Below are 24,349 nucleotides of genomic sequence, written 5' to 3' on the forward strand. Positions count from 1 at the left end.
GGACCTTACATAGATAAAAAAGATTATAAAAGAATACTATGAACAACTGTATGCCAACAAATTAGATAACCTAGAAGAAATGGACAAATTCCTGGAAACACACAAATTACCTAAACTGACTCAAGAAGAAACAGAAAATCTCAGCAGACATGTGACAGGTAGAAATTGAATCAGTAACCTAAAACCTCCCAACAAAAAATATCCTGAACCAAATTCACTGGCGAATTTTATCAAATTTTAAAGAAGAATTAACATCAATACCTATACTCCTCCAAAAAACTGAAGAGAAGGGACTTCCCTGGTGGTGAAGTGGTTAAGAATCTGCCTTCCAATGCAGGGGACGCGGGTCTGATCCCTAGTCAGGGAACTAAGATCCCACATGCCATGGAGCAACTAAGCCTGCACGCTCTGGAGCCCGCGCAATGCAACAAAAGATCCCGCATTACACAGCTAAGATCTGGCGCAGCCAAATAAATAAATAAATATTAAAAAAAAAAAAAAAAAAAACCCGAAGAGGAGAAAACACTTACTGATTCATTCTGTGAGGCCAGCATTACTCTGATACCCAGGCCAGATAAAGACACCACAAGAAAATTACAGACCAAAATCCTTTATGAATATAGATGCTAAAATTCTCAACAGAATACTAGCAAATCAAACCCAACAGCCTGTTAAAAGGACTATCCATCACAGACAGGCTAAATTTATCCAGCAACGCGAGGGCACTTTGCCGTAAGGAAATCAATCAGTGTAACCCACCGCATTAACAGAACGAAGCGGGAAGGACCACGTAGGCATCTCAATTGACACAGAAAAGAGATCTGCCATAATCCAACACCCTTTCAGGATAAAAACTCTCAGAAAACGAGGGACAGAGGGGAAATTCCCCAAGGTATTTATGAAAAACTTACAACTAACATCATGTCCAGTGGTGTAAGACTGATAGTGTTCCTCTGTGCTCCAGAACAAGACAAGGATGTCTGCTTTCACGGCAGCTATTCAGCATAGCTTGTTGTTCTAATCGGAGCAGTTAGACAGGAAAAAGGATAAGAGGCACCTCAACTGGAAAGGAAATGTTAAATGTCATCGCCAGCCTCCCGGCTACCACTGCCAGGAGGTGAACAGGTATTAGCCGAGACATGGGGGAGGAAGAAAGCGCTCAGAGGGGCCTCCCTAAACCCGCGGCGCCGCGGAAGTGGTGGATCTGAGCCCAGCTGGCCGACCGGGGCTGCGCCTCTTCTCCACGAAAACCACCCCCGGGCTCACCTTGGTAGCCTGGGAGGCAGCAAGTTCTCGGGTGAGCTCCTCCAGGGCCTCGGCGTTCCGGCCACAGAGCACCAGCTTAGCGCCGGCAGCATGGAAAACTCTGGCACATTCTAGAGGAAGAAGAAAGCAGCGTGGCAGCTGGGGAGGCCCAGGCCTTCACCGTCAGCTCAGCTCCCAGCTCCCCAGCCCCAGACCACAGGTCTGGGGCTACTTCTTCCACAGCCATCGGCACCGGCCCGCCGTGGAAGGCTGCAGGGCAGGGTTGGGGACCCGGCACGGGGGACTCTGCTGTCACCACTGCGGAGCCCACGTTCGGGGCTGTGACAGACGTCCACGGGCAGGAGGAAGGCAGCAGCTGGGGGACAGACTGTTCGGTACCAGGCTCAGAACTTCCCAGCATAACCTTTAGCTCTGCTCCGCCCCGCGAGCAGTATCCCCACTTTCATGGCGAGGAGCTCAGTGAGGCAAGGGACGTGCCCGACGGTCAGGCAGCGCCGGCTCGGGGGTGCCGCCACCTCAACGCGGCAGGCACACGCCTGCCGGGGCTGCTTCTGTGGTTCTGGGGACACACTGGGGACACAGGACTCTGGTGAGAAGGGGTGGAGAGGCTCCCCCCAGGCCTGAAGCCTGCAGGCTGCTCCTCCTGAGAGTACACAGGCCTGAGGGCTCGTGGACACACGCAGCGGGGACAGAACGTGGGGAGGCTGACAGCCTTACGAGGAGGTTAAGGAGCTGAAGTATGCCGAGCGCCCACGCAGCAGGGCGGCATTAAGGGTGGCATCATTTTTTTTTTTTTTTTTTTTGGGCTGTGTTGGGTCTTTGTTGCCGCGCGTGGGCTTTCTCTGGTTGCGGCGAGCGGGGGCTACTCTTCATTGCGGTGCATGGGCTTCTCATGGCGGTGGCTTCTCTTGGTGCGGAGCACGGGCTCCAGTAGTTGTGGCACGCGGGCTCCGTAGTTGTGGCTCTCAGGCTTAGTTGCTCCGCGGCATGTGCGATCTTCCCGGACCAGGGCCTGAACGCGTGTCCCCTACGTCGGCAGGAGGATTCTTAACCACTGCGCCACCAGGGAAGCCCAAGGGTGGTATCATTTTAAAAGGTTCCCTCCTGCTGGGGGTTCCTCTGAGTCACTACAGCGTCCACGTGACAACTCACGAAGACCACGGTGGGGGAGCCCAGAGCTATGTGGGCGCCTCTCTCAGTCAGTATTCTCTGGTGGCAAGAAGAGAGACTCAGGTCACCCGGGGCAAAGCAAAGAGAGGATTTATCAGGACGACTCCAGGGTAGCTCAAGAATTAAGGGAAGGAGCTGAATGGTCCAGCTGCGGAGGACAGGAGTGGTGGTGGCCAGGGCACTGGCAGCAGCACTCAAGCTCCCCGAAGGCTGGCAGGTCCCTTCCCCACTTCACTCCCAGCTGGCCTCCCCACCAGATGGGGGCGGGCTGCAGACAGCTCTGCGTTCCGCGGACACCACTCCCCGGCCAGACAAGGGTGCCCTTGGCCTGTTCCCTCCAAGCTCTGGTGTCAAAATCCTTGGGAGGGACCAGATCAGCCCTGGTGGGGGCAGCATCACTAGGACCAGGCCAGCCAGGGTCACGTGTGAATCCCAAGGCCGCGACGGGAGGGGCGGGGAGAGGGAGGAGGCCCGGGGTGAGGGCCTCCGAGCCGAGCGTTTAGTGCCCCGAAGCTCACAGCCCACGGAGAGCAGCGCAGCCCTGCGGTCGGGAGGACGGACATGAGCGAGACTTCCTGTGTCCGACCCAGACTCCCAACCCTGACGGGCCCTGTGATGTGGGAAGTTTCGACTTCTTTGTCCCCACCTTCCTCTTCTGTAGGTGCAGGCCAGCAGCCCTAGGACTGAGCGAGTTACAGCGGCCACGCTCGCCACCGCGCAGAGAGCGCTACGCAAGGGCTGCGTGTGTTTCTAAGCTGCCTTTTTAAAATGTGCTAAAGGCTGGCTGTTGGTGAAAATGGAAACGTGGGGCTTAAAGGGGCACAGTCTGTCCTCACTAGAGGCCTAGTCTCCCTCAGGCGCCCAAGAGCAGGTGTGTGTGGCCCCAGCTGACCACGCGGCCACCCCCGGGTCCCAGACTGAGTCTCGGGCCAGGTGGTCAAGCGGAGTGTTGGTGCCGCGGGCTGCTAGGAGGGCAAGGCCGGCCCCAGGAGCCCACCGGAGGGTCAGGGATCCAGGAAGGGAGGAGGCTCTGGGGTCCAGGTGGGGTCCTTCCCCCACCCACGCATCGAAAGCGAAAGCGAAGCGGGGAGAATGCCAGTGTCCCTCAGGGAAGGAGGGAGGAGGCTCCCTGGCGGCAAAGCCTTCTTTCCAGACGTGGCGCCTCCTGCAGCTTCACTTGCTATCCCAGGGCCGGCGCCTCCCAGCCTGACCCAGATGGAGTTTTCTGGAAGGAGGTTCAAGTCAACTAAACCGGTGCACTTCCAGGCATGCGGTGTTGTCTTCTTTGACGCTCACCCTGACCGAGGGTACAAACGCAGACGGAGCCCCAGCCCCCTCTCCAGCCCCGGGGTCTGCTTGGGTCACGGCCCCCATCCCACCTGCCCTGCGGGGCCTCCTCGGGGGTGGGGTGGGGGGCAGGTGCTCCTGAGGCCCGTTTCCTATCACTCCCGAAGCCCTGCTGGCTTCCTCACCCCATTTTGTCCCGACCTGGCCACCACGATGGACATTCAGTCAGGTGCCACCAAGATCCAAGGTGGGGGACACACAAGTGTCTGAACAGCTCTGGAAACTGGTCACCCGTGTTCTGCTTAAGCTTCGCTTCCCAAGGAAAGCCAAGGGAGGAAATTCAAGTTCGTGTAGAGAATGACAGAAATGCCAACAGGCTGAGAAAATTCCACTTTCCTTTCTTGAAAAAGCTGATGCAGAGGCGGGAAGGTGGAGAGAAAAAGGAATACATTTATCTTGGGCTGCCAACAGGTCCCCAGGCCGCCAGCACTACCGGCTTGTAAGTCCACTAGGCTCCTGGCCTCGGGGCCGAGACGTGTCCCTTCGCCCAGTGTCCTGCCAGTCCACAAAAACAAGCCAGGAGACACACGAGAGCTGTCCGAACACTCAGCACGTCACCCAGGCCTCCAGGGCGGCCGACAGGGCGGGCAGGGCCATGAGGGTGGCTGGGGTCTCCTCCCCACGCCTCCTGGGCGCTCGCCGAGGGGTGTCTGTACTGAGACAGCGGGGGGGGGGATACACGCCCTCCTGGCCCCCCGATGGAATCCAGGAGATGGTGGGAAGAGCACGGACACACCCAGACGCGCGGGCTTTGTGTCTTCCACCCCCTTCCCGGCCCTGGTGCCACAGGAGGAAGCGCGGATGGAGAGAGAACAGCATCTCCGTCACGCGTGTGCGTGTCGGCGCCGCAGCGTGCCTTTCCCTCACAGCCAACCCCCAGACACACTTCAGGGACGTTAAAACAATGCCTCTCTCTGTGGTAGAGCAGCGGCTGCTGACACCCTATAATTAGCAGCTGAGTAAGGTCAGAGGCCCGGCTGTGGCTTGGGGCCTGGAGGTGTGATGACCCACCCTGGGCCACCCCCGAGAGCTCAGCTGAACACCGTGCTGGTGCCCGCACGGGCCCCTGCTCCCCGAGGACTGCGCAGGTCCCCTGGCCGCCGGCACGCCACTCCCCGTCTGCTCCTGTGCTCCCGCAGCTCTCAAGCGCCAGCAGCCCCTGCGAGACCGTACCGCTCACGGCCCACCCCGCCCCCTCCCCCAGGGGGACAAGACGAGGGCTTGAGTCCTGGCTTCGCGCTCCTGCCCGCAAGTCCCAGGGCAAGTCACACCTTCTCTGAGCATCGGCCGTGAGGACTCAGGGAGACGAGCCCAAGGCAGCGCGCACCTCGGTGCCTCCCATGCCGGCCCGCTGGGAACACCCGTCCTGAAAGGGCGCCCCGCGGAGAGAAGTCCTTCCTCTCTGCACAGACCACGGGCTCCCAGAGGGAAGCGACCCCGCCTCACATCCGTCTGTCCCAGCACCTGACCTAGGGGCCGGCACGGGGCCCAGGGCCACACTGGCTGTACTCTCACCGGCGAGGAGACGCAGGGGCGCTGGGTGTACCCCAACTCCGGGCGCCTCCCGGCCCCGTTCCATGGACCTGAGCGTGAGCGCGGGGGGCGTGCAGGGGTGGCGCGGAGCATGTGCGGAAGCTGACACACCTGCACCTGCCCTGGTACACTGCCACGGTTGGCAGAGGCGCGCGGGGTGGGCCTGGGACCCAGAAGCTCCACGCGGTCACTAGGTTAGACCTGAGCTCAACTGGAGAACCCAGCTGAGGAACAGCTGAGGCCCCGCTGATCCTGTCCCCACCTGCCAAGGTGCCAGGGCACGGCTGGAGGCACGGCCCCGTGAGGGGACGGCAAGTTGGAGGTGACACCAAAGCCGTAAGCCTGGGATGCTCGCTGAACCCAGGAAAAGGAACGTTTTGTTAGTGTCAGTTAGTGTCCATTTTTGCAAGTCTCCACATACAAATGCCTGTTTCCACACCGACCGGCGCTGAGGCTGCCCACGTGCACACGCGGCCTCCTCCCTGGCTTCCGCCTCCGGCGCTGGTGCCAAAGGTCAGGGCCGTCTCTCACTGCGCTTAAGCTCTCCGTCTCCATCCGGACCAAGGGCAGCGCCGCCCGTGCTGCCCGGCTGCCGGCCCGCCTCGCGTGTCTGCACCCACGCCGCTGCCCCCCCGCCCCAGCCCTGCCCCACCACCCACCTCGGCCCAGGCCCGACGTGGCGCCGGTAACGACCACCACGGCGTTCCGGACGTAGGCTCTCGCGCGCAGCCACTGCAGCAGCTTGAAGAGGCTGAAGACGCCCACGCAGCCCAACAGCAGGGGCAGGATGGCCGTGGAGGTGACGAGGTCCATGACCCTCGCCCTCAGCAGACTCTTTCTGGAAGAACCAACCAGATAAATTAGTGACAAGGTGGAAGGACGCCAGGGACTCACCAACCCTCCTCCCCCAAGTCTGACACAGAGCCCAGATCTCCCGTGCGGACCTCAGCTCTGAGCCCGTCAGTGTCTCCCCAGGCCCTGCGCCCCGTGTGGACCGTTCAGCGTGGTGGAACCAGTTTCCTCTCCGCACGGACACGAGCGGGTGGCAGGGCGCAGACGCGTGTCACCCGGGCAGGCTGAGGACCAGCTCCTGAAGTGTGTCAAGGAGGCCCCAAGTCTCCTGCAGAAAGCTGTTTTGAGGAACTTAATATCACCCAGTATCAATTTCAATTCCTGGTATTTGTGAAACTAGAAAAGTTTTTCTTAAAACTTTGTTTAAAAGGAAAAAGGAGCCATACCGATCGGTCCTTACACCCCTCCCTGGACAGTCTCCTCCATGGCCACAGGCCCCCGGATGCCTGCGGCACTCACGGCAGGGCAGGCAGCCCTCTGCCAAGTGGCGCAGACTCAGGCGGTGGAGCGGAGGCCCTGCTGCACTGTGGCCTGTGCCCACCAAGTGCCACTGGCGAGCTGCGTCAGCCTGACCAATCAGGAGCCCGCGGGAGCGTGGTGAGCGCTACCATGCGGGGTCCGTGCTTAGGAAACATCCGTTTCTTCTACAACTGCCCCTCCCTTCCTCATTCCCAGCCTCCACGCCCCTGGGCCCAGAGCAGCAGCCAAGAGGGGAGACACGGGGTTAAAGGAACGTTGAGGAGGAGCTACGGGGAGCAGCCCCACGCATGCCGCCTTGCGATGCCCGCCCGGGCCCTCCAGGACTACGATGTGAGGAGCTCGTCAGCTTCCAGGGGAGGAAGGCACTGGGAAGTAAGCGCACAGCTCCCGCCAACAAGCCTGCAGCCTCCGGTCACTCATCACGCTGCGGTGACTGAGTAAAGCCCTCGCCCACCTCCCAAGCCCTCGACTCCGCATATTTAAAAACATATCTCTGCTCCCTTCCCAAGACAGCACCCACTCTGTGGATACCATGAAGCCAAGAACACACAGATCCCAGCACGGATCCGCCTGTGCCCTGAGCTGCTTTGACTCTGAAGCCCAGGTTTGGGAGGGGGCCTCTCGATCTAAGCTAAAAGGTTCTTCTCCGGTTTGAACTGTCAACTAAGCTAGTTCAGTATTTAGCTTAATTTTTCACCTCCCTTTCCAAATACACCCAAATTCTTGATCACTATGAAAAATTAACATCCTTGGACGAACATCTGCAAAAATGACTCTTTCCTATCAACCTCCACTTCATGTACTTCTGAAAGACGCCAGCTACTGTCTGCTAAGTGCACACATTTCCCTCTTGCCCTACACTGTGCCAAGCCCACACGCGGATGCCCTGGCAATCCAAGTGGATTCTGAAGTGCCAAGCTCGTTACCCGGGTACTACTGGCACCAACCCCTGCCCTCAACTCAACTGGACGTTCAGGCAGGGCCGAGTCCCAGGGGAGAGGTGAGGACCCAAAGATCCTTTGTTTGGGGACTTCCCTGGTGGTCCAGTGGTTAAGAGTCCGCCTTCCAAAGCAGGGGACACGAGTTCGATCCCTGGTCAGAGAACTAAGATCCCACATGCCGTGGGGCAGCTAAGCCTGCGCTCTAGAGCCCGTGCACCACAACTAGAGAGCCCGTGTGCCACAACTACTGAGCCCACGCACCCTGAAGCCTGTGCACTACAACTAGAGAGAAGCCCACGTGCCGCAAGGAAGATCCCGCATGCCGCATCTAAGACCCGACGCAGCCAAATTAATTAATTGATCAAAAAACCAAAAACAAAAACAAAGATCCTTTGTTTGGCACCTGGTAGTGCTCAGAGAGGGTTAGAGCAGGCAGGAGCACCTCCGCCACTCCGTGGGTCTGTGGGTGCCGCCTGGGGGCCTTCACAGGGCACAGCCCCTGAAGACGGCAGGCTGTGGGGTACATTTCAGCCCAGCGGGACAGCTGTGCGGGAAGAGCTTTATCCCCAGGGCAATCCCAGATCCTGATACCAGGTAGGTCCCAAGGTGGACCACCCAGCTTGGCTCAAATCACCCAGGGCCCAGACAATGCCCAGGAAGCCCAGGGAGGTGGGGACACCGCTCAGGAAAGGACAACCGGCTCAGCCTCTGGGTCTGTGGGTGGACACAGGCCCATGGAGACCACAGCCCTGTGGAGTCTGCCTGTCTCAGACCCATAACCTGGGGCTAAGCCAGAACTTCACTGAAGGCTACAAGGGGTCAAGCACCAATACGCAGCCCTGTTGCCTCTAAAAATTCAGAGGTTTCAGAGACCACCTGGAAAACACCAACTAATGGCAGTGGCAGCACAGGGGCTGCAAAGATGAGACCTCGCCTCCCGGCCGGGTTCACCTCCTGGCTCAGCCACTCACCAGCCTGGGTCAGGGCTGCACCGCTGAGGCCTCGGCAACTCTGTCTGTAAAACAGGTTCGTTGGACTTCCCTGGTGGCGCAGTGGTTAAGAACCTGCCTGCCAGTGCAGGGGACACGGGTTGGAGCCCTGGTCCGGGAAGATCCCACATGCCGCAGAGCAACTAAGGCCATGCGCCACAACTACTGAGCCTGCGCTCTAGAGCCCGCGAGCCACAACTACTGAGCCTGCGCTCTAGAGCCCGCGAGCCACAACTGCTGAGCCCGCGAGCCACAACTACTGAAGCCCACGTGCCTAGAGCCTGTGTTCCGCAACAAGAGAAGCCACTGCAATGAGAAGAAGCCTGCGCACTGCAACGAAGAGTAGCCCCTGCTCACTGCAACTAGGGAAAGCCTGCTCACAGCAACGAAGACCCAACACAATCAAAAATAAATTAAAAACAAAAAAAAACAAAAAAACAAGGTTTGTTGTGGTCTGATGAATTAACACATAGAAGTGTGTGTGCAGTCCCTGGCTCAGGGTGAGAGCTCAGTAAACACGGCTGGCACCAGCATCATCACGACCCATCACTAACTGAAAGCCAGCAGTCGGATTTCCAAGGTTGTCTGAAAGGGGCCCTGGTTTATGATGTAAAGCAAACTCATTAAACATATAGTTCACTATAATTTAATTTTTATGGCTTCATAAGCCCTCTGGTTTAATTAAACGAACAACTAGGAAGAAAGAGACCCAACTTTGTCAGGAATCAGAATCCCATATCCCAAGTTTTGTAACAGAAGATGTGGCCAAACATGGGAATTCCCTGATGGTCCAGTGGTTTAGGACTCCATGCTCTCAGTGCCAAGGGCCCAGGTTCGATCCCTAGTTGGGAAACTAAAATCCCACAAGCCGCACGGCATGGCCAAGAAAAAGAAAAAAAGAAAGAAAATGAAATGTGGCCACAGAAAACCTAAAGTCAGCAGAAAGAAGGAGATAATAAAGATCAGAGAGAAAAATAAATAAAATAGAGATTTTTTAAAAGCAGAAAAAAAATCAATAAAACCCAGAGCTGGTTCTTTGAAAGGGTAAACAAAAATTAACACACCAATGGCCGGGCTCCCTAAGAAGGAAAGAGAGAAGACCCAAATAAACAAAATATGAAATGAAAGAGGAGAAATCACAACTGATACCACAGAAACACAAAAAAACCATGAAAGAATACTATGAACAATTATATGCCAATAAATTTGACAACCTAGAAGAAATGGACAACTTTCTAGAAACATACAGCCCACCAAAACTGAATCAAGAAGAAATAGATAATTTGAACAGACCGATCACTGTAAGTGAAATAAAATCTGTAAAAACAAACAAACAAAACTCCCTACAAACAAAGTCCAGGGCCAGATGGCTTCACAGGTAAATTCTACCAAACATACAAGGAAGAACTTATACTGATCCTACTCAAACTCTTCCAAAAGGCTGAAGAAGAAGAAATACTCCCAAAGACATTCTATAAAGCCACAAGCACCCTGATACCAAAACCAGACAAAGATACTATGAAAAAAGAAAATTATAGGCCAACATCTTTGATGAATATAGATGCAAAAATCCTCAACAAGGTATCAGCAAACCGAATCCAACAGTACATAAAAAAGATCATACACCAGGACCAGGTTGGTTTCATCCCAGGGTCACAAGGATGGTTCAACATATGCAAATCAATCAATGTGATACACCACATCAACAACAAAACAAGACAAAAACCACATGATCATCTCAACAGATGCAGAAAAAGCATTTGATAAAATTCCAAATCCATTCATGATAAAAACTCTTACCAAAGTGGGTATACAGGGAACATATCTCAACATAATAAAAGTTATTTATGACAAACCCACAGCCAATATAATACTCAATGGTGAAAAGCTGAAAGCCTTCTCGCTAAAATCTGAAACAAGACGAGGATGCCCACTCTCACCACTTCTCTTCAACACAGTATTGGAAGTCCTAGCCACAGCAATCAGACAAGAAAAAGAAATAAAAGGGACTTCCCTGGTGGTCCAGTGGCTACGACTCCATGCTCCCAATGCAGGGGGCCTGGGTTCGATCCCTGGTCAGGGAACTAGATCCCGCATGCCACAACTAAGAGTCTGCATGCCGTAACTAAAGATCCCACATGCCGCAACGAAGATCCTGCATGCTGCAACTAAGACCCAGTGCAGTCAAAATAAATAAATAAATATTTTTTTTAAAAAAAGAAATAAAAGGTATTCAAATTGGTAGGGAAGAGGGTCTTCCCCAGTGTCACAGTGGATAAGACTGTGCTCCCAACGCAGGGGGCCTGGGTTCGATCCCTGGTCAGGGAACTAGATCCCACATGCATGCTGCAACTAAGAGTTCACATGCCACAACTAAGGAGCCTGCAAGCCACAACTAAGAAGCCTGCCTGCTGCAACTAAGACTGAGTGCAACCAAGTAAATAAATAAATATTTTTTTAAAAAAACTGGTAGGGAAGAGATAAAATTGTCATTATATGCAAATGACATGATACTATATATACTGGGTTGGCCAGAAAGTTCATTCGGGTTTTTCATGTTATGGACAAACCCGAACGAACTTTTTGGCCAACCCAATAGAAATCCCTAAAGACTCCACACAAAAAATACTAGAACTGATAAACAAATTCAGCAAAGTAGCAGGATACAAGATTAATATACAGAAATTGGTTGCATTGCTTTACACCATCAATGAGATAACAGGAAGGGAATGTAAACAACCAATCCCTTTTAAAATCCCATTAAAACAAAAATAATAATAAAATACTTAAGAATAAAACTCACCAAGGAGGTGAAAGACTTATATGCTGAGAACTACAAAACATTAATAAAGGAAACTGAAGATGATTCAAAGAAATGGAAAGACATCCTATGCTCTTCGACTGGGAGAATGAATATTGTTAAAATCGCCATACTACCCAAAGCAATATACATACTTAATGCTTTCCTTATCAAATTACTCATGACATTTTTCACAGAACTAAAACAAATAATCCTAAAACTTATATGGACCCATAAAAGACACAAAATTGCCAAAGAAACCCTGAAGAAAAAGAACCAAGCAGTAGGCATAACCCTCCCAGACTTCAGACAATGCTACAAAGCTACAGCAATCACAACAGTGTGGTATTGGCACAAAAACAGACATATGGATCAGTGGAACATAATAGAGAGCCCACAAATAAACCCACAGACCTATGGATAATTAATCTTCGACAAAGGAGGCAACAACATACACAGGGAAAAAAACAGTCTCTTCAGCAAGTGGTGTTGGAAAAGTTGGGACAACCTTATGTAAATCAATGACGTTAGAACACACTCTCACACCATACACAAAAATAAACTCGAAATGGCTATAAAGACTTAAATATCAGACATGACACCATACAACTCCTAGAAGGGAACATAAGCAAAACATTCTCTGACATAAATTGTACCATTTTCTTAGGTCAGTATCCCAAAGCAATAGAAATAAAAGCAAAAATAAACAAATGGGATCGAATCAAGCTTATAAGCTTTTGCACAGCAAAGGAAACCATAAACAAAATGAAAAGACTGGGACAAAATATTTGCAAATGATGTGACCAACAAGGACTTAATTTCCAAAATATACAAACAGCTCATACAACTCAGTAACAAAAAAACAAACAACCCAATCGACAAATGGGCAGAAGACCTAAATAGACATTTCTCCAAAGAAGACATACAGATGGCCAAGAGGCACATGGGAAGATGCTCATCATTGCTAATTATTAGAGAAATGCAAATGAAAACGACAATGAGGTACCAGCTCACTCTGGTCAGAATGGCCATCATTAAAAAGTATACAAATAATAAATATTGGAGAGGGTGAGGGAAAAAAGGGAACCCTCTTACACTGTTGGTGGGAATGTAAATTGGCAGCCACTACGAATAACAGTATGGGGGTTTCTCAAAAAACTAAAAATAGAGCTACCACATGATCCAGCAATCTCACTCCTAGGCATATACCCAGACAAAACTATAAGTTGAAAAGATACGTGCACTCCTATGTTCATAGCAGCACTATTTACAATAGCCAGGACGTGGAAACAACCTAAATGTCCATCGACGGACGAATGGATGAAGAAGATGTGGTGTACACACACACGTACACACACACACACACACACACCCACGTACACACACAAAGTGGAATGTTACTCAGCCGTAAAAAAGAATGAAATAATGTCATCTGCAGCAACATGGACAGACCTAGAGATTATCATACTAAGTGAAGTAAGTCAGAAAAAGGAAAACAAATACCCTTATGATATCACTTATATGTAGAACCTAAAATACGACACAAATGAACATATCTACGAAACAGACTCACAGATACAGAGAACAGACTTGTGGTTGCCAAGAGGGAGGAAGGGGCGGGGAGGGGAGGAGTGGGAGTTTGGGATTAGCAGATGAAAGCTAGTATATATAGGATGGATAAATAACAAGGTCCTACTGTATGGCACAGGGAACTGTATTCAATATCCTGTGATAAACCATAATGGAAAAGAGTAAGAAAAACAATATGTGTATCTATAACTGAGTCACTTTACTGCACAGCAGAAGTTAACACAACATTGTAAGCCAACTACAATTCAATAAGCTTAAAAAAAAAATAAAAAAGAAAGAAACAAACAAAATGCGGCCAAGACAACAGTCACGGAGGCCAACACAGCAAAGAGAGAGCAGACAAGGGCCACAATGTCCTGTCCAGCCCTTTCTCATACCCAGGGGAGGAACAGGATGAAGATAACCCCACCCAGCAAGGCGCCCCACTGAGACAACCACAGCTCCATGCACCTGTTCAAAGCCCAAGCCGGCAACCCTTGACGTGAAGAAAAGAGAGAAACCACACACCGTCTTGTACACGTCTGGTATTCCTTGAGCACCTGACCCAACATCGCAAGCCAGCCTTGGCCTCCTGGCCCCAGGGACCACTCTGCCCGAGGCAAATACGGCACCAGGTTAAGGGGGTCCATCCTCAGCCCACTTTCTGCAAGGAGAGTGCATCTGCATTCAGTCTGGCAAGTTCTCACAGAACCAGAACGTAAACTATAAACCAGTGCAGCTTTGCCCAGTAACTCAGGATGATGGTGGGAAAAGACATCCCGGAGCAAGCCACACATTTTAGAGTCAGGTTCAACTTCAGCGTAACTCCCCTGGCCGGGTGGAGCTGCTAATACAGACAATCGCAACTCTTTGGGGGAGTTTTTCCAATTCTTAAAGCTCCCCCACCTGTCCTTCTGCTCTGCAGCACACACGGCCACACCGACGGGCCCTGGGTCTCCCAGACTCTCAGAGGTAGCCGTGCCAACTCCTTCCTGTCTCACCCTCAGCAGTTATGATGGCCAAGAGAGCTAGACAAAGAAGTAACTCAGACCCACTGACTTGCTGTGGTGTCAGGGGGCCTTCTCTGAGCAAAAGGGACAGCTCCCAAGTGGAAGAAAGGAACTAAGTCTTGGCTGGCCACATTTCCAGATCAGGAAATAAATCTCCTATGTAAAACAAGGTCAAAAGGGGCCTGGTTTTTTTTGAAAATGGCATATAACATGCTTATAAATTTTGCATTTTATACCAAAATGCTTCTTAAAACTGCTAGTTTCAGATATAACTGGAAGACAAGACTGGTGGTAAAAAAAAAAGGGAGTGGGGAAAAAAATCTTGCTCACGATTCCCAGCATTTGGAGATGAGCTTACAGCACAGAGGGACAATCAGCCCAGCAGTGCTGTGAGCCAGAGCCAAAAGCAGGACAGACACGTGGAGAGAGGGGAGGCAGGCTCCGCCCACCCGCACCAGCCATGCCCACTCACTCCCCACACAGGAAGTGACGAGAGAGAGGAAGTCACCAGCCCAGGTGTCTGCTTGTGTTTTCTCGCAGCACACACAACGGAGCTCCAGACCTAAGTCAAGTGTGAAGGAGCTTCCCTGGTGGCGCAGTGGTTGAGAGTCCGCCTGCCGATGCAGGGGACGCGGGTTCGTGCCCCGGTCCGGGAAGGTCCCACGTGCCGCGGAGCGGCTGGGCCCGTGAGCCATGGCCGCTGAGCCTGCGCGTCCGGAGCCTGTGCTCCGCAACGGGAGAGGCCACAACAGTGAGAGGCCCGCATACCGCCAAAAAAAAAAAAAAGAGTGTGAAGGTGGAAGAGCACCTTCACAGGTGCCTGTTACTTGGACCAGGCGGCCGGAAAGTTTGTGGGTCTGCACTGCTCTCCTACTTTCTACTGAGGCTTTCGGAACCTCAAACTAGTAACAAGACCGTCACCGAGAAACCAACTCGGAGGAGGCCCATCACCTCTTATGCCATCTGTTCCATTCTCCACCCTTTAGCCAAAATTCTACATTGCATTTCACAGATGGAATCTGTTCCTAAGATTCCTTTCTTCTCTCAGTTACAAAAATAAATTGAACCGTCAATAAAAACAAGTTGTTAGAATCTATCTACTCAGAAACCACACATAGAAATTAAACCATTAAGAGCTACATCTGAAAATCAAAGGAGGGGATCTGAAAACCCTCCAAAGTGAAAAATGATAATGAGGGACTTCCCTGGTAGCACAGTGGTTAAGAATCTGCCTGCCAATGCAGGGGACACGGGTTCGAGCCCTGGTCCAGGAAGATACCACGTGCCGCGGAGCAACTAAGCCCATGCGCCACAACTACTGAGCCTGCGCTCTAGAGCCCGCGAGCCACAACTATTGAGCCTGCGCTCTAGAGCCCGCGAGCCACAACTACTGAGCCTGTGTGCCACAACTACTGAAGCCCATGCCCCTAGAGCCCATGCTCCGCAACAAGAGAAGCCACCGCAATGAGAAGCCCGCGCACCGCAACCAAGAGTAGCACCCGCTCACTACAACTAGAGAAAGCCCGCACACAGCAACGAAGACCCAGCGCAGCCAAAGATATAATTAATTAATTAATTAATTAATTAATTTTTTAAAATGATAATGAGTTCAGGTCTGGAAGGATTAGTCATGAAATAAGTTGCCATGTTATGCACAAGAAAATCAGGCTAAAGGGCAGAGAGGGGTTCCAACTGGACGGCAGGACACCGAGGCCACGGCAAGGAGGGGCTTGGCAGCAAAAGCAGTCAGGCTCGGTTCCCACAGCCCACATCCACTCTTGTGTGTTAGCGCTGACAGCCAGCTGTTCTACTAAAGGTGACGTAAGCTACAGGTCACGCTTATGACCCATATCTGAAAATACGTATCTAATTTCAGACAGTAAAAGCAGAGTAAAGCCACTCTTTCTTGGTCTCAAGCGTATGAGAAGCAGCCGCTAAGGCCGTCTCTGACTGAAAAGAAAAGATAGCATCCTTCCTCAGACAGCAGATACTTCACCAGTGGCAGTTCCCGGCACCCATGTCTACTCTGGTCTTTTGACCCAGGGCAGAGTAACTTGGACCAGAGGCCAGAGGATACCTTCAGGTCAGCAGGCCCTCCCTGGAATGCTGGAATGAGCCATGAACGAGTGGTCTATGGGGTGTATTTTGGGATGCCAGCCTTAGGGCCCCCAGTTTAAAGGAGTGCAGGCTGGCATTAGTGAAGATAGAACCAAAAGGAAGGCCTGCGAGTATTTCAGACCAGGTCCTGAGCACCCAGTCCTGGAGAAGCGAGCACTGCTCTCCAGAAAGATGCTGGGCCCCCGCTGCACAGCATGCCCAGCCTGGGAGGGTGGGATGAGAGGTGCCGAGCACAGCTCCAGACCCCGCAGCACGGGTTCCTGACACGAGGACAGGGTGCTGGAGGCTAACCGGTTATTACGGGCCAAAGTCTTTGTTCAGTTTTTAAAAACAGCACTTATGATAGCTATCTAGACACCCTGCCACAAAAAACAATTTTTTTTTTTTTTTTAGTTTACTATTTATTATTGGCTGTGTTGGGTCTTTGTTGCTGCATACAGGCTTTTTCTAGTTGTGGCGAGCGGGGGCTACTCTTCATTGTGGTGCACGGGCTTCTCATTGCAGTGGCTTCTCTTATTACGGAGCACGGGCTCTAAGCACGCGGGCTTCAGTAGTTGTGGCTCGCGGGCTCAATAGTTGTGGCTTGTGGGCTCTAGAGCTCAGGCTCAGTAGTTGTGGCGCAAGGGCTTAGCTGCTCCGCGGCATGTGGGATCTTCCTGGACCAGGGCTCGAACCCGTGTCCCCTGCATTGCCAAGTGGACTCTCAACCACTGTGCCACCAGGGAAGTCCCACAATTTTGGTTTCTAACGTGCTTTATAAAATGAATTTAGTATTACTGGAAGATGCCTGAGTGATCTTGCCCTCTTTCCCAGAGCACACAAGAGGCCCAGACCCCTCGACGGAAACCACACAAGGCGCTCACTGTGGGTGTAAAGCAGAAAAAGCACCAAGTTGGCACTGGGGAGCAGGGTTCAAGTTCACCCTGTCATGTCCCTACTGTGTGACGCAAGCAGATTTATTCTCTGCAATTAAGTGTCCTAACTTCAAAATGGGGGTGATTATATATTCCAATGAGAAGCCACATGGGAAGCACTTTGTAAATGCTAAGGTCCTGCTGACTCATAAGCTAACTGAAAAAAAGCAATAAAGCATTTCCAGAGAGGATTTCGGACAGGAACTGAGCAAAGGCAGCCAGGCAGGGAGCTGGGTTTTTTTGGCTGCACCATGCGGCATGTGGGATCTTCGTTTCCTGACCAGGGATCAAACCTGCACCCCCTTCATTGGAAGCATGGAGTTTTAACCACTGGACCACCAGGTAAGTCCCCAGACAGGCAGCGTTAACGGAGTTTCATAAAAAGACCAAGCTCCCTACTTTACATCCACATCTCACATGCTGAGCATCCTCTCATCTCCAGGATGGCTCCGGCTCACCTGTTCACCTAAAGCACATGAGGCGCCATACACACCGGGTGCTGGCGGGGCCGGGGTTGCAGGGCGATGGACCAAGGACACGTGGGTTCTGACCTCATGAAGCTCACTGCCTAGACAGACAGTGGCGATAAACAAAGAAACACAAAAATTAAACGACTGGAATTGTGATAAGGTGGCCTGTCTAGAGGATGAGCCTCACCTGAAGCTTTGATTCAAAATCAAAACCACCCAAGCTGGTGTGCTGGCCACACAGCACACAACCGGCCCAGGGCAGCCCTAGTGACTCCTCCATTGTAGGAGAGAACACTTTCTAACCCATTCCATGAGACCAGCATTACCCTGATATCAAGAAAAAACACTTGTAAGAAAACTACAGAACAATATCCCTTTTGAAGAGTGACACCAAACTCCTCAACAAAAAAAAACTAACAAACTGAATTTAGCAGCATAGTAAAAGGATTATACATCCTGACCATGTGGGATTTGTTCCTGGAATGCAAGGATCCTACAACATATGAAAATGATCAACAATATGCCACATCAACTGAAGGAAAAAACCACACGATCAACTCAATTGACGCAGAAAAAGCATCTGATAAAGTTTAACACCCTTTCATGATAAAAGCACTCAACAAATAGGAATACAAGGAAACTACTCAACACAGTAAGAGCCATACATTAAAAACCTACATCAAACATCAGACTCAATGGTAAAAGACTGAAAGCTTTTCCTCCAAGATCAGGAACAAAGCAAGGATGCCAACTTTCACCACCTCTATTCGACATAGTACTGAAAATTCTAGCCAGAGCAATTAGGAAAGAAAAAGAAATAACAGGCATCTAAATTGGAAACGAAGAAGTAAAATTATCTGTTTGCAGGTGGTATGATCTTGTATGTAGGAAACCCTAAGGACTCCACAAAAATGTGTTTATAATGTGTTAGAATAAATTTATTCAGCAAAGTAGCAGGACACAAAGTCAATACAAAAAAATCAGTTGTATCTCTATACATGCAAAAACAATTCAATTTACAATAACAACTAAAAGAATTAAATACTTAAGAACTAACTTAACCAAGGAGAAAGACTTGTGCAATGAAAACTGCAAAATATTGCGGAAAGAAATTAAACAAGACATAAATGAATGGAAATACATCCCATGTTCATGGAGTGGAACACTTACTACTATTAAAATGTCAATACCAATCAAAGCAACCTGCAGATTCAATTCAATCCCTATCAAAATCCCAACAATGCCTTTTGCAGAAAGAGAAAAAACTCATCCTAAAATTCACATGGAATCTCAAGGTCCCTGAATAGTCAAAAGAATCTTGGAAAAGAAAAAAGAAGCTGGAAGAACCACTTCTTGATACCAAAACTTACTATAAAGCTAGAGTAGGGGCTTCCCTGGTGGCTCAGTGGTTGCGCGTCCGCCTGCCGATGCAGGGGAACCGGGTTCGCGCCCCGGTCCGGGAGGATCCCACATGCCGCGGAGCGGCTGGACCCGTGAGCCATGGCCGCTGAGCCTGCGCGTCCGGAGCCTGTGCTTCGCAACGGGAGAGGCCACAACAGAGGAAGGCCCGCATACACAAAAAAAAAAAGAAAAGCTAGAGTAATCAAAATAGTGTGGTGTTGGCACAAAGACAGACATAGACCAATGGAACAGAGAGCCCAGAAATAAATCTTTGCATATATGGCCAAATAATTTTTGACAGGAATGTCAAAACCATTCAATGGGGAAAAGATAGTCTTTCAAACAAATGATGCTAAGAAAACTGGATATCCAGTGACTTACCTAGCAGTCCAGTGGTTAAGACTGTGCTTTCACTGCATGGGGCATGGGTTTGATCACTGGTTGGGAAAATAATATCCCACATTCCACATGGCACAGCCAAAAAATAAAAAATTTAATTTAATTTAATTTTTTAAAAAACTGGATATCCACCAGCAAAAGAACAAAATTGGACCCTTATACAAAAATTAACTCAAAATGGATCAAGGATCTAAATGTAAGACCTAAAACATGTTTCTTACAAGAAAACATAGGCAAAAGCTTCATGACATTGGATTTCGTAATGTTTTCTTGGAAAAGACTCTATAAACGCACAGGTAACAAAAGAAAAACTAGATAAATTGGTTCAAGAAAAATTTTATTTTATTTTTTTTTTTATTATTTTTTTTTTGTGGTACGTGCGCCTCTCACTGTTGCGGCCTCTCCCGTTGTGGAGCACAGGCTCCGGATGCGCAGGCTCAGCGGCCATGGCTCACGGGCCTAGCCGCTCCGCGGCATGTGGGATCTTCCCGGACCGGGGCACGAACCCGCGTCCCCTGCATCGGCAGGCGGATTCTCAACCACTGCGCCACCAGGGAAGCCCAAGAAAAATTTTAAATGTTGTGCAATAAAAGACACTATTCACAGAGTAAAAAGATAACCCACAGGGTAGCAGAAAATATTTTCAAATCATATATCTGATAAGGGAGCAATATCTAAAATAGAGAACTCCTACAATTTAAAACAAAAACTCAAAAACAAAAACAACCTGATTCAAAAATGGGCAAAGGGGGCTTCCCTGCTGGCACAGTGGTTAAGAATCCTCCTGCCAATGCAGGGGACACAGGTTCGAGCCCTGGTCCGGGAAGATCCCACATGCCACGGAGCAACTAAGCCCGTGCGCCACAACTACAGGGCCTGCACTCTAGAGCCTGCGAGCCACAACTACTGAGCCCATGTGCTACAACTACTGAAGCCTGCGCGCCTAGAGCCCGAGCTCCACAACAAGAGAAGCCACCACAATGAGAAGCCCGCGCACCACAACGAAGAGCAGCCCCCACTCGCTGCAACTAGAGAAAGCCCACGCGCAGCAACGAAGACCCAATAAATTTAAAAAAAAAATAGGCAAAGACTTGAACAGACATTTCTCAAAAGAAGACATAAAAACAGCCAATAAGTATATGAAAAGATGCTCAATATCACTAGTCATTAGTGAAATGCAGATAAAAACTATAATGAGATACCACCTCACACCCATTAGAATGACTACTATCAAAAAACCAGAGGGGCTTTCCTGGTGGCGCAGTGGTTGAGAGTCCACCTGCCGATGCAGGGGACACGGGTTCGTGCCCCGGTCCGGGAAGATCCCACATGCCGCGGAGCGCCTGGGCCCGTGAGCCATGGCCGCCCAGAACCCGTGCTCTGCAACAGGAGAGGCCACAACGGTGAGAGCCCTATGCACTGTGGGTGAGAATGTAAAACAGTATGGCCCCTGAAAAAAAAGTATGGAGTTTCCTCAATAAAATTAAAAATAGAATTATCATATGATCCAGTAATTCTGCTGCTGGGTATATACTCAAAAGAATTGAATGCAGGGTCTCGAAGAGATATCTGTACACCCATGTTCACAGCAGCATTATTCACAATAGATAAAACACAGAAACAACCCAAGCGTCCACCAACCAATGAATGGATAAGCAAAATATGATATGTACATACAATGGAATATCACTCAGCTTTAAAAAGGAAGGAAACTCTGACACATGCTACAATATGGATGAACCTTGAGGACATTATGCTAAGTGAAATAAGCCAGACACAAAAGCAAATACTGTATGAGTCCACTTACATGAGGTACTTAGAGTAGTCAAATTCTTAGAGACAGAAAGTAGAATGGGAGTTGCCAGGGGCTGGGAGCAGGGAGGGAAATGGGGAGTTATTTTTTAATGGGTACAGAATTTCAGTTTTGCAAGATGAAAAGAATTCTGGAGACAGATGGTGGTGATGGTGGCACAACACTGTAAATGTATTTAACACTTCTGAACTATACACTTAAAAATGGTTAAGATGGTAAATTCAGGGCTTCCCTGGTGGCACAGTGGTTAAGAATCCACCTGCCAATGCAGGGGACACGGGTTCGAGCCCCGGTCCGGGAAGATCCCACGTGCCACAGAGCAACTCAGCCTGTGCGCCACAACTACTGAGCCCGCACTCTGGAGCCCACGAGCCACAACTACTGAGCCCGTGTGCCAAAACTACTGAAGCCTGCATGCCTAGAGCCTGTGCTCTGCAACAAGAGAAGCCATCGCAATGAGAAGCCCGCGCACCACAACTAGAGAAAGCCCTCACGAAGCAACGAAGACCCAACGCAGCCAAAAATTAAAAATAAATAAATAAATAATTTTTTTTAAAAAAAAGGTGAATTCAAATTATGTGTATTTTATTACCATAAAAAATTTTAAATGTGTCATTCATAAAGGATTAAACATTAAATGCTGTCTAATTTCAAGTAGGCTCACGGTTGACATCAGATTATTTTAAAATTCTAACAAATTAGTTTCCTCATGAATTTGGATAAATTATTTGCCTCTGCCCACTGTTCTCTCTCTTAGACAGTTTATTTAGGATGATGGTTCACTCTGAGTTCCAAGGTTTTTTTTTTTTTATTATTAATTTATTTATTTACTTATTTGGCTGTGCCGGGTCTTAGTTTCAGCATTCGGGATCTTCGTCACAGCATTCGGGATCTTTAATGACGGCATGCAAACTCTTAGTTGTGGCATGTGGGATCTAGTTCCCTGACCAGGGATCGAACCCAGGCCCCCTGCACTGGGAGTGCGGAGTCCTAGCCGCTGGACCACCAGGGAAGTCCCCCAAGTTATTTTTGGAACTGGAAAACATAACTGTGAAATTTAACTAGGAAATGCCCTTTACTCTGAAGCAGTTTTTAATAATGGTTCCACTTAAAACTTAGAGTGTCCTGACTTTAATGCCAGAAAACATATGGAAAGGAATCTCACGTTCTGGAGGATTAAAGGAGGAGGGAAGCATAATAACCTGAGAGGGTTTTCCAGAGCCACCTTCTAAGCTTTCATTTAAAAATAGCCTAGCCGGTGACCTATCACTTTATTTCCCAGCATCCCACCAAATAGCTCCCTAAGGACACGGCCAGGTCGCCTCAGGACATGTCCACAGTAAGCCATCAAACAATCTGTTTATTTCACCAAACACTGTTGGCAGATTTACTTTTCCCCATACATATTTCCCTCCTTATTTCTCTCTCAGAGCCTTTTCAGGATTGAAAAAAATTACCTGGCAAATTCCAGAGCCCATACTAAAAAAGAAAAAAAATACCTTAAATCGAAAACATATTTTGTACATTCACCATGTTTATTGCTAGGGTATGTAACAGCATAAAGGCTTTTTTTTTTTCTATTTTCTAAGTGCTTTTATTATAATGGGTATTGAATTTTTTGACAGGCTTTTCAGAATCTAAAGAAATAATCATACCATTGTTCCTAATACTTAACAATGCTGTATAAGATACTAATCAATCTCCCAATATTGAACCAACCTTGCATTCATGGAATATATCCCACTTGCTCATTTTATTTTCTTTGAAACAAAAGGAAAAAAACCACTCAAGGAGAATTAGGCAGTTACCTAAAAAAAGACTGCTCATAAGGCATTTCCCATAAATGAAACAGAAATCTTTTAGCAATAAAGTGAGTTTTTAAAGAATGGCTTTGACTTTTACATTATGGTGAATTAATGGGCAAAGAACAGTCTTTTCAATAAATGATACTGGAACAACTGGATATCCACAAACTGAAGAATAAAGTTGGAACCTTACAGAACACAATATATAAAAATTAACTCAAAATGATCAAAGACCTAAATGTGAGAGCTAAAATTATAAAATACTTTAAAGAATATTTAAGTGTAAACCTTCATGATCTTGGATTAAGCAATGATTTCTTAGCTATGACACTACAGCAAAAGCAACAAAAGAAAAAAATAAATTGAACATCAAAATTTAAAACTTCTGTGCTTCAGGCTTCCCTGGTGGCACAGTGGTTGAGAATCTGCCTGCCAATGCAGGGGACACGGGTTTGAGCTCTGGTCCGGGAAGATCCCACATGCTGCGGAGCAACTAGGCCCGTGTGCCACAACTACTGAGCCTGCGCGTCTGGAGCCTGTGCTCCGCAACAAGAGAGGCGGCGATCGTGAGAGGCCCGCGCACCGCGATGAAGAGTGGCCCCCGCTCGCCGCAACTAGAGAAAGCCCTCGCACAGTAATGGAGACCCAACTCAGACAAAAATAAAAATAAATAAATTAAAAAAAAAAAAACTTCTGTGCTTCAAAGAAAACTATCAAAAGAGTGAAGACAACCAACAGGATGGGAGAAAATATTTGCACATCATGTATCTCCTAAGGGTCAAGTGTCCAGAATATAAAAAGAACTCATGCAACACAAGAATAAAAGATAACCCAGATAAAAAATGAGCTGCTTCTTCTCTAAAGTTTCTTTTCCAAAGAAGATATACTAGGTGAAAAGCTGAAAGCATTTCCTCTAAGATCAGGAACAAGACAAGGATGTCCACTCTCACCACTACTATTCAACATAGTTTTGGAAGTCCTAGCCACGGCAATCAGAGAAGAAAAAGAAATAAAAGGAATACAAATTGGAAAAGAAGAAGTAAAACTGTCACTGTTTGCAGATGACATGATACTATCATAGAGAATCCTCAAGATGCCACCAGAAAACTACTAGAGCTAAACAATGAATGAATTTGGTAAAGTTGCAGGATACAAAATTAATGCACAGAAATCTCTTGCATTCCTATACACTAATGATGAAAAAAGGCTGATAACAGCAAACAAGTTCAAACTACTGGTAAGCAATGTTCAATCACTTCAGCTGCCATCAGCAGTCTCTCCCTCCAGTAAGCAGTTTAGTGGCCAAGTCTCAGGTTACCGTGAACTTAAGAAGCTGGAAGGGATAGTTCAGGTAGAATCTAAAAGAGAGTTTGTTGAATTTCCCACCTCGGTGAGTGGAAAGCAGCTTCCAAGCTAAATTTACATGCCATTCAATCTCAATTTCCATCCCCACATTTATGACCTTCCAGAAT

General features: G+C 49.0%; 1 protein-coding gene across 5 annotated transcripts in view; it reads right to left on the reverse strand.

Moving 5' to 3' along the window:
* Positions 1–24,349, reverse strand: part of DHRS7B (dehydrogenase/reductase 7B) — a 39,158-nt gene that overhangs the window by 9,159 nt on the left and 5,650 nt on the right. For 4 of the 5 annotated variants that reach the window (XM_055082301.1, XM_028483770.2, XM_028483772.2 and 1 more), the window contains exons 2-3: positions 5,976–6,154; positions 1,267–1,376 (exon numbers count right to left, since the gene is read on the reverse strand). In XM_055082301.1, the coding sequence (XP_054938276.1) occupies positions 1,267–1,376; positions 5,976–6,154 (289 nt within the window). Of the gene's footprint in view, positions 1–1,266; positions 1,377–5,975; positions 6,155–6,260; positions 12,969–24,349 lie in introns of those variants that run through there. The other variant, XM_028483769.2, reaches the window with a different exon arrangement.

Source organism: Physeter macrocephalus, unplaced genomic scaffold (assembly GCF_002837175.3).
Source record: "Physeter macrocephalus isolate SW-GA unplaced genomic scaffold, ASM283717v5 random_68, whole genome shotgun sequence".
In the NCBI taxonomy this organism is placed as follows: Eukaryota; Metazoa; Chordata; class Mammalia; order Artiodactyla; family Physeteridae; genus Physeter; species Physeter macrocephalus.